The sequence below is a fragment of the Epargyreus clarus genome, unplaced genomic scaffold (assembly GCF_041222505.1).
Source record: "Epargyreus clarus isolate Ecla_fem2 unplaced genomic scaffold, WU_Ecla_fem_2.2 ptg000027l, whole genome shotgun sequence".
NCBI lineage: Eukaryota > Metazoa > Arthropoda > Insecta > Lepidoptera > Hesperiidae > Epargyreus > Epargyreus clarus.
The window spans coordinates 12,842,274-12,853,687 of record NW_027332234.1 but is presented as its reverse complement, the minus strand read 5'-3'; the positions used below and the strand labels follow the sequence as shown (position 1 = coordinate 12,853,687).

The 11,414-nt window shown below is 36.8% G+C and overlaps 2 protein-coding genes across 2 annotated transcripts; one reads left to right on the top strand and one right to left on the bottom strand.

The window, feature by feature from the left end:
- Positions 1–416: 416 nt before the first annotated feature.
- On the bottom strand, positions 417–3,018 carry LOC140754148 (uncharacterized). Its single transcript, XM_073089086.1, has 3 exons — positions 2,807–3,018; positions 829–2,683; positions 417–754 (listed from the first exon to the last, which is right to left on the bottom strand). Exons 1-3 carry the CDS (start codon positions 2,875–2,877, stop codon positions 608–610), a joined length of 2,073 nt encoding a protein of 690 aa, XP_072945187.1. The 5' UTR covers positions 2,878–3,018; the 3' UTR covers positions 417–607.
- Positions 3,019–6,820: 3,802 nt separating this feature from the next.
- On the top strand, positions 6,821–11,414 carry ScpX (Sterol carrier protein X-related thiolase). Its single transcript, XM_073088523.1, has 2 exons — positions 6,821–8,120; positions 10,420–11,414. Exons 1-2 carry the CDS (start codon positions 7,014–7,016, stop codon positions 10,921–10,923), a joined length of 1,611 nt encoding a protein of 536 aa, XP_072944624.1. The 5' UTR covers positions 6,821–7,013; the 3' UTR covers positions 10,924–11,414.

Sequence of the window (11,414 nt, the reverse complement as noted above, 5' to 3'; positions counted from 1 at the left end):
ATTTTAACGACAAAACCGTTTTTCAAGCCAGTAGGGACCATATTCCATTCTTTAGTTTATTATTATTTCTTATAGATCTATGATGGATTTACATTACCAGCCGCCTTCGAGAAACGACCATCTGCCAAAGGTGGCTAACACCGGGCGTTGTTTTCAATAGAGAGAAGCAAATTCGGATAGACTTCAACTTGCCGTATGTGGAAGCGGAATGACATGGACACGCGTCACTAATATGTTGACTACTGGTAGATTTTGGACTGAGACGCCCGCTGGCGTTATCCGCTACAAATATATATATACCTAATATAAATCGGGTTAGCTCTAGGAGCCACGAGAAAACAGGCTAATTTGCTGACGACATAATGAGCCCTGGCTTTCTTGTTCTCAGCAGCTGTTTATATAATTAAAACGAAAAACACTATTAACCCGTTTTTATTAACATTTTGACAAGATAATACAATAATTAACATCATAAAACAGTTGCGATATCACAAACCATGTACACCAGGTACATAATTAACATTTAATTTTTGAAACATTATTACCAACGTACAATACAAATAAATTACACCAAGCCTTCGTGATTGTTACGTCTGGATCTAAAAAGTTAGTAACGTCGATTCTGATAACGATGTGTTGGAATAAGGTCGTCACGTCCATGTCCGTGGAAGGTCCAGGCGGCAGAAGTAGGGTATGAAGAGAAAACCATATCCTGCAATCCATTTCGGCATTTTTTCATCGGAGCGGGAGCTTCCTGTAAAGATTATAGATATATTTTAAAATCGTGTTAAGATATAATAATATTATTACTAAGGTAGTACAAAATACCTTCACAGGTATAGAATCTCCTCCTGATTTTGGGATCGGAACATCGCCGATCTGTCCCATCACTTGTTCCACTTTGTTAGACTGAACTTGATTGCTTGGCGGGTTGTTCACAACTGAGTCGCCTCCAACCCTCTCCACGGGGACCGGTGGGGCCTTTGATGCATTCGCTGACGGAACATTCAACTTGCCCGCAGAATATGTACCCTCCCCAGGATTCCTAACGTTCTGTTGAGTGTAAGATTGAGATCCTTTGTATTGATTGTAGATATGTTGCAACTGACTTCTACTGGGAGTTCCTCCAACAGGCTTCTTTCCCATTAACGACGTCTTGCTGACAGTTGCTTTTACATTTACTGCTTTAAGGGGATTGGTCTTAGATTTTACAGGGAAGGGTTGTGGAGATAGGGTTTGTGGAAGACTCGGTTCAGGAGGGTGATACATTTCCGCTGGCAGCATTTCAACAGGTTGACCTAATGTATTGTATCCATAATTATACTTTTGGTGCTTCGCTGGCACGTACATAGTTCTTGATGTATCTGCTGGGAATATCGGTTCCTTGATCATTTGTTGTGGAGGTGGAGGTTCATTAGAGTAAGCGACTTCTTGAGGTGGTGGAGGTTGCGATTGGTCTCCCGCGGTTTCTTCATACATTACTGGTAAATTAGGTGCACCCGAATTTAAATTCATTCTTTGTTGTTGTCCATACTGCGGCTGCTGTTGATATTGCTGTTGTTGGTATTGCTGTTGTTGATATTGCTGTTGTTGACCACTTATTTGTTGATCTCCCTGTTGAAGTGATTGTTGGTTGCCTGAGTTTGGATCAATTGCAGCAGCGTACATTTGTTGATTCTGTTGTGGTATGGGTTGTCCATACAAATTTGCCGTATTTTGTGTAGTCGATGGGGTTTGATTCGGATCTGTTACGTGTGGGCTATTAGGCGTCGGTTGATTTGGTATTTGATTAACATTACTTTGAGAAACCGGTGCAACGTTTTGTTGCATCATGTTATTCGGATTTTGAGCGTTTTGGGGAATATTTGAATGGCCCCCAGTTCCTGGTTGCATAGGGTTGACCATGTTGTTACCTCCTTTATCCATAATTTTATGCATCGTATCCATAGCTGATTGCAGATGATTGTCAGGGTTCATTTGTATAGCAATTGCCATTGGGTCAAATCCCAAGTCACCTCCTTGTTTTAAACCTGGGAACATCTGGTTAAACTTTGCCATTCCTTGTGAGTGCTGTCCGTGTGGACTACTATGAGTAGCCGACATTTGTTGAGCAGCAGGATTCGCCATATTTTGTTGTGGCCATGAACTCATATTATTACTCGGCATATTTCCTGGGGTATTACAAGTAGGTTGCGCCATGTATTGATTCTGCACCTGTCCCGTAAATTGATTCGGCTTCTGCCCTGTAGTATCTCCATAGCTTCCATAAGCTGCATTCATTTGTCCATGTTGAGGTGGTACAAATGGTGTTAGACCAACTTTACCATGCGGCGACTGTGGAGCGTCGATAACCATTGGACCCGTTAAACCTCGAGCTGGGTCAAGGGACTGGCCTTGACTCTGCATGGGCATGCTCTGTGTTCTAGCTTGATCTCCTCGCATCATATTGACAATCTGAGGGCCGAATCCAAACATATTTCCGGACATAGGTTGCTTAGAGGGGTTTGTGCCGTCCGCCGGCACAGAATACATATTCTGATTTGGCGATACAAGGTTGTTATAACAACCATGGCCATGACAACATGATCGTCTGCAACCTCCGCAAGTTGGGAGCGGACTGCCCATACATGGCGCTGCTTGTTGAGTTGCTTGTTGATTCCCAAATAACTTCCCTAAACAGCCGCTGTAAGTTAAATAATATATTGGTTGAACTAGGTGTTGGTTTTATAATAACAATATGTATATTAAAGGTGTACATGGTATGCCAGTCAGGGTTTTACTATATATAATGTTATAATGATCTTACCAATCAGCACTCTGGAGTTGTTTCATCACACTGCCTAGTTCCCCTAAAATCCTCTGCCTGTCTAGAGCCATCACGTCGTTCAATTCCACATATGTTAACAATTTATTTATCCTGCCTAAAATTAAATAATTTTGAATTCCTCCTTAGTTTATTTCCTGGTCATTACAAAATTTATTTTCAAATGCCAAATTGTCTTTTGTTTAGATAGAGAATTTTTATGATTTTTGAAATTCGCGCGCCTGTAGTAGAGTAGTAGATTGGCTATGGCTTGTTAGATTTTGTTATATTGTGTTGTATTAATTACTTAATTTTTTAAATTACATAAACAGGCATTTTATATTAAAATTTTACTATTATAATAATTATCATAATAGTCGTGAGGTTGTAAGTTATAAGATTTTCTAAATGATTAAGTACGTGAATCCGATTATAGTACGTCACTCGTCAAAACAATAGGGTTCAAATTCCACTGACTTGAGGAAAGTGAATGTCATTTTTAGTGAGACCATTATAACGAAAGTACGTCTATAAAAGATAGGGATGTGACATTGTTGATTAAAAATCGATTTTAATTAATCGATTTTTTTTTAAGTATGTAAAATCGATTAATAAATAATCGACTTTTCTTAAGAAAATAATCGATTTTGTTGTATAAATCGATTTTTTCTTAATTTTTCAGTTGATTTCAAAATAAACGCCATATTCAATATATCAATATATTTATTAATTAAAAATAAACAACAGAAACAGTAAGTTCTTATATAATCAACACAAATTAAAGTTTTAAAAGAATTATTTTTTTTTTTCACATAAATCAACAAAATTAAATTATTCAAATAAAAAAACTAGATATTCCTACTGAAATAGTAAGTTCTTATAAAATCAACGGAAATTAAAATTTTAGAATAATCAAATTACAAAAGGTTCAAATTAAAATAAATCAACAAAATAAATTATTTAAATAAAAAAAAAACTAGAAATCCGTAGGCAATGAGTTCAGAAATAATAGCTTAGGTAAGCGTTTGGATAATATTCGGCTCCTGGTCTTTGTTAATATGGCGCCAGCTTTCGAGAATAATCTCTCTGCTGGAGCCGAAGAAGCCGGTACCAATAGGTGCTTACACGCCAAATGTGTGAGTTTGGGATAAGCTCCCTCATAGCTTTTCCAGGATTCTAAAGCGTCTTCTTTTAATCCTATTAGAGGCGCAGCTATGTACAAGCTTAATTCAGATGTCTGAATTTGACTTCGACTTGTTCTCATAGTCTCCAACAACAACTTGTTGTGGGTTTCCCAAATATCATCATTATCCACATCATCAGCGGCCGAAGTTATTGACAGAGGGCAATCCTCAGGTTCTCGGTTTTCTTCAATGGATTTTTTAATGTAGTTCATAGTTCTTGCCAAAGATGCTCCGTCATCAAGGTGTAATTTTTTAAAACGAGGATCTAGAAATGTTGCAGTATTAAATAAATGAACTTTTTGTATGTGCTCAAATCTTTTCTTAAATTCATTTATTATTGATTTTTTTAATTGAATGGCCAAATCATGCGATGGATATGTTTTTTCCAAAAACTGTTTCAAGCACATTATAATAGGAATAGCTTTACTTGCGCTAACATATTTTTCAGTGCACATCTCCTCGCTTACTTTCTCAAACGGTTTGAGAATTTTTACGACCTCTTTCAGTACAGCAATTTCACTAGCTTGAATCATAGGAGGAGCATTAGGGTAGTTCAATAAAATACCGCCAACCGTCCCACTCATAGCTATAAACCTTTCCAGCATATGTAATTGAGAATTCCACCGCGTTGAAACATCTCCTATCAGGTGTTTAATTTTTCCTTCCGGTACATTTTCAGCCTTTTGAGAATTTCTCAATTGGTCTGCAGCAACTCCGCTCTGATGGAACCATTGTACGATTCTGCGAACTTTATCGATAAATATTTTTATTTCATTTACCATGACTGAATTTTGCACAACAAGGTTTAATGTGTGGGCTATACAACGAATATGCTTTGCTCTTCCAAATGTTAATTCAATGGCTTTTACTATATTTGCACCATTGTCTGTAGTGACGGCCACAATTTTTTCATCAGGAATTTCCCATTTTTCACAAATATGTTTAATGGTGGTTGATAAATATTCGGCGGTATGACTCTCCGAAAGCGGCTCACAAGCTATATTGAAAGAAACAATCTTAAAATTTTTGATAAAATGAATAGTTACTCCCAGATAGCTCTTCATTTGTAAATCCTTCCATTCGTCAATCGTTAAACATATATTGGTAACGGATTGTAACTTTTTGATTATAACAGCTTTTTTTTCCTCGTATTTTCCATCAATGATGCTGGTTATAGTTTTGCGACATGGGATTTTATAATATAATGGTGCAAGTAATTTAATCAATTTTCCAAACCCTTCTCCTTCAACCACGCTGAAGGGAAGGTTATCGCGGTATATCAGTTCTGCTATGCGTCTGTAATCTGTTTGTTTTTTGAACCCCCTGATCCAAATTCTAATATTTTTGAGAATGACGCTTCTATGCCTTTTTTTTGTCGTTTAGGAGTTGAAGACTCTACAGAAACTTCAATTTGAGATGCGGAAGTAGTCAGTATCATATTCACAGAGTCTTCAGAACATGTAGATGTCGATGGCTTTAAAATCAAGTCTGCAATTGATTCTTCCTGCGAATTGTTTCCTGACTTGACAGGATGATCCTACAACAAAATTAAATTGGTTAAGAATATCCTTTAACATATTTAATTATTTATTTACACAACACTCGTCTATTATTACAAGTGTAACCCCAATGCAATAGACCGGCAAAAATAAACATACTATTCAAATAAAATTAAATAAAAATAGAAATTAATTTACAAAGATAATAAACAAAACGTGATTAATATTATTATCAAATGGCCACTAAACTAATAGAATATTTCGTATAATATAAGCCAATCAAAATAAAACTTAATTTTGACTTGATTGGTCACTGTTTACATCGAAAAATCGATTTGTTATCTGAATCGGTAAGTATATCTTTCGATTTGTATACGCCCATCCCTAAACTACAACTGTCAAAATGAAAACTTTAACATGTCAATAGTGTTAATGAGCGGGAATTATAAATATAGTCCTGAATGGCCCTGATTTATCATTTGGTTGGTTCATAGCAACGAAAATGTTGTACTATGGCATTGTTGTGCGAAAATGTTGTACATGTTGTGATCTTATTAGTGAAAACTAATCATTGACAACTCAGTATTTGTTTAGAAAGTGGTCCAGTTTCTTTGTAATTAATAATTGTAATTAAATTCAAATACTGTAATTAAATTCAAGTACTTACCTCTTTATTTTCAATACTAATGATACTAGAGTGTTTCCTTTCCATGTGCTGTTTTAAATTGGTAGTATTACTACACGTTTTTAAAATTTTAGGGCAATATTTACATTTAGCATTGCCAGATTTATTGTCAACATGAAAATATTGACGCCAACTACTTGTCGTTCTTTTAGTCGTAGACATTGTTAAAATCGAGACTTTTAATAACACAATAAAAGCTTTTTGTCCGGAAAACCTTTTGAATTGTCGTTTGTTTGAAAAATGAAGTTTTAGCAACGAATAATGAATGACATATCAACCGAATGTCAGTAAAGTAGCACAGTTCATCGACTAACTCCATCTAGTGAATGTTTGATTAAATGAATCATCTAAACTGTTTTAAAGCACAGAAAGAATACCATCATAGATGCACAGATGGCGTTAATGTAATATTATGGAGATATGATAGTATTCTTTGGGAGTTCGCGGGATCGCGTTCCGGGCACCAAGCCAGAGCCCAGAAGACTAAACGTAATGTCGGGGTGCATTGATTGCATGATTATAAAAAATCGATTATTAATCGATTATTAATAAAAAAAAAATCACGAAATAAAATCGATTTTTACTTCAAAACAATCGATTTTTAATCGATTATTTTCATAATCGATTTTTTTTTCACATTCCTAATAAAAGATAGAAGTAATAAAACAAATACGTACGCTAGTATTTATGTGCTGATAATTTCTTTGTTATCTTTGGATAATATTTATCTTAAGAATTATATCGAAAGCTGAATATAATAAACGTACTAGTCGAATCGCGATATCTGTTGAGTGAACAATAAATTGTTTTCGTGAAACTTAGCCCAAAGTATATTTTACAAAATGGTTAAGAAGGTGTACGTTGTCGGTGTGGGGATGACGAAGTTCGTGAAGCCCAACTCTGGGCGCGACTATCCCGATTTGGGCAAGGAGGCGGTGGAGGGTGCGCTGGCGGACGCGCGCATCCCGTACGCGGCGGTGCAGCAGGCGGTGTGCGGCTACGTGTTCGGGGACTCCACGTGCGGCCAGCGCGTGCTGTACCAGGTGGGCATGACCGGCATCCCCGTCTACAACGTCAACAACAACTGCTCCACCGGCTCCACTGCGCTGTTCATCGCTAAACAGCTCGTAGAAGGCGGTATTTCGGACATTGTACTTGCGGTCGGCTTCGAGAAGATGGCGCCCGGCGCGCTGGGTGGTTCCGCGTTCACAGACAGAACTAACCCTATGGATAAACTCACCCTTAAAATGGCCGATCTGGCCGACATCGCGGCCGCCCCGATGACACCGCAATACTTCGGTAACGCCGCTATGGAACACATGAAGAAGTACGGAACGACAGAGCTACATCTTGCAAAAATAGCTGCGAAGAACCACAGGCACGGTGCCAAAAATCCTCGTGCGCAAAGTTCCAGGCCGTACACAGTTGAAGAAGTGTTGAACTCTAGGAAGATATATGGACCATTAACTAAACTGGAATGTTGTCCTACAAGCGACGGCGCCGGTGCTGCGGTCCTCATGTCTGAGGAGGCGGTGATCAAACATGGCCTCCAGGACAAGGCTGTCGAGATCATTGGCATGGAGATGGCCACAGACACTGCAGCTGTCTTCACCGAGAACAGTCTGATGAAGATCGCTGGCTATGACATGACCGCCTTGGCAGCGAAGAATCTTTACCAGAAGACTGGCATATCACCGAAACAGGTGGATGTGGTTGAGCTCCATGACTGCTTTGCAGCGAACGAGATGATTACATACGAGGGACTCCAGTTATGTGGGGAGGGGGAGGCTGGGAAGTTCATTGATGCGGGCGACAACACGTACGGCGGCCGAGTGGTGGTGAACCCTAGTGGAGGGCTCATTGCCAAGGGCCATCCGCTGGGAGCAACTGGGTTGGCGCAGTGTGCTGAGCTCGTCTGGCAGTTGCGGGGCGAGGCTGGAGACAGACAGGTAAACTATATTATCCATATATTACTGTTAAGAGCAGTGATAGCTTAGTGACTGAATTTCGGCCAGTCAATCAGCGAGTCCAACATTCAAATCCTAGACATGCACGTCTGATTTTATAAAGTTATGTGCGTATTAGAAATAAATTATTACCTTTTACTCTGAGGGGAGACTCATGCCCAGCTGTAGGCCAGTAATGGATTGAAGAAAACATTATAGTTTATGTGTTTCATTACACTAATGCTGGGATATGATTTTGAACTACATACCATGAAAACATTTGATACAATAGGAGTACAGGTATAGCTACTATATAAACACAACTAGGTAGAGTAGTTTAGGTAATTAACTTAGTGAAGACAAAAACACTTCGTAATTTTGATATAATGTTTATAATTATAATGTTAAAAGCAATTAAGATATGCAAAGTATCGTAACCATGGAATATTATTATGTTATTTATATATTTTATGTATTATGTTATTTACAAGCTTGTAGCTAAGTTATCACTTCTATTAAAGCAGAAAGAAACATAGTAGGGAAAACCATACATAATGGAATTTGTACTCTGCAAATATAAAGACATGTTGATATTAAATCCAAATTATAAGTTACATTATGAAGAACAAAAAATCTTATATATAAAATTCTCATGTTACAATGTTAGTTGCCCTACTTCTCTGAAACGGCTTTACTGACTTTCACCAAATTTTATATGCATATTCAGTAGGTCTGAGAATTGGCTACTATCTATTCTTCATACCCCTAAGTGATAAGGGTTGTTCACCCGTAATATTTTTTTATTTATATGGCAACACAACATTTGCCGGGTCAGCTAGTATTTTATTGAAGTTGTTGAGCTTGTTAATGTGCACTTAAATTTTCTTTGTGTTATATTGAATAAGGTCCCAATGTAAATAATAGCAAAGGTCACTCCATACAATGTAAATGACAATTAAGTTTATAATACTATAACATTCGTAGAGTCAAACATGTTTAACGAAAAGATTCATTGTTACTCAATATAACTACATGGGTTTTTCCACTGAGCGTACATAGCCTAATAATATAAGAAAGAATACTAAAACAAGTCAATATATCCTCAATTTCAAATGAGCCATAGCCTATTTGAAAAAATTCAAGAGATTTTAAAAAAAATTTGGTGTTTTATATTTTGTGCATAGATTAGTAAAGATTGCTCACTCCTAACAAGAAAACGTAACCAGTTTTGACAATTGAAATAGTTGCGTAAAAGAGTTTTGCCACGTCTCCGTTCTAAAATGTCTCTAAAATATTTGAAATAATTATTTATTTACTATATAAAATACGCAGTATTCGTTATTTATTCGTAAATTTTCTCTAAAAATGTTTTTATTTGTCAAGAATTCAAAAAAATACCTTACAAATAAGCCGTTTGTGGCTTCATTCAATTTGAAGGCGGCAAAGTATCTTTACTAATCTATGATTTTGTTATAAAACACACACATAACTTTCTTTATTTAGATTGGACTATAGAAAAAACAATAGTAAAATATAAAACATCAATCACATTTTTATATTACTTCTTTTGTGTTGAAATTAATCATAATATTTTAGATAGGTAATTATAATCCACAACTAGAAAATAAATTGAAAGAGCATAAAAAATCCGCATTGCACACAAAATAGTTAAAATCAGACAGAAACGAGGATGTTGCAATTTTATACCCTTCATGGTCTGTTAAGTGTAGAACCCTGTTGTATACACTAAATATATTCTTGAATATGATAAACCTTGACTCTTGTGTGACCTCACAAAACAATAGATAATGTAATGCTGCTATAAATATATTTTCTGTTTTTATAACTTGTTTGTTCAATAACTTCATGTTTGTATATATATTTTATTAAGAACATAAAATAGTTTTCATTTATAAATACTAAGGACTAAACATTGTTTAAAAAACAATTTTGTTCCATGAAACATTAACTAATTGTTGTTGTGTGTACTCAAAAATGTGAAAGATTCTACATTTTATTTACTGTAAACTTACTTGTCATGCTACATAGGTGCAAATTAGGCAGATCAAAGTTCAAACTATACAAATGTGTGTGTTGGAACTCCGTTCATATTTAACTTATTATAAAACAAAAATACAAATATGCTATTCTAACATGACTCAGGTTATTTCTGAATACATATATTCAACATACAAAGAAATTAGAAAATAATGTCATTAGGTATATTCTGATTTTTTTCATATTTTGGATTTGTATAATAATGACGAAAACCAAGTATAAACATAAACTCATTTTGTTGCAGGTACCCCGCGCCAGAATTGCCCTCCAACACAACTTAGGTCTCGGAGGTGCGGCCGTCCTCACCATGTACCGCAAAGGCTTCACCAACGCCACCCCTAACAACGTGGCCGCGATCGCGGAGAACCCGGAGGAGTTCAAGGTGTACAAGTACATGAAGATCCTGGAGGAAGCGATGGAGAAGGACGAGGAGAAGCTGGTGGAGAAGGTGCGCGGTGTGTACGGTTTCCGCGTGCGCAACGGGCCCGGCGGCGCGGAGGGCTATTGGGTTATCAACGCTCGTGAGGGCAAGGGCCGCGTGGCCTACCGCGGCACCGACAAGCCCGACGTCACCTTCACCATCGACGACGCCGACGTGGCCGACCTCATCTCCGGCAAGCTCAACCCGCAGAAGGCCTTCTTCCAGGGGAAGATCAAGATCCAGGGCAACATGGGGCTCGCCATGAAGCTCACCGACCTGCAGCGCACCGCCGCCGGAAGGATCGAGGCCATCCGCTCCAAACTGTAAATAACTAAACGCAACCGGATCTTTCCGGTTTTATCTGGGTTATGGAATATAAAATGATCGGTTGTGGATTTCTTTTAAAATAACTTAATAAGTTATTCGAAATTTTCAAAAATATGACTGTTGGGTAACTTTGTATAACAAAGAGTAATAGATAATACAATAGTTACATGTATATATCTATTTTTCTATGTTTTCACTAAAAGAAATGAAAGTTATAATATAGAAGTCACAATTTTATAGACTGTTTTATTATATAGTTATAACTGTTAGTTTATATACTTATAGAAAATGATCGTCTAGACAAATCTTAGGGTTGGTACTTTCACTTTACTTATAAGAATAAGATGTTATTGCTAAAATTACTAAAGATTGATTGTTAGGTGTATGATGAAATCATTCCAATTTATTTGTAAATACATTATTCGACTCTTTATATAAAATATCATTGAAAACTATTGTAATATTTTATACAATATAAATTTTTTTATTTA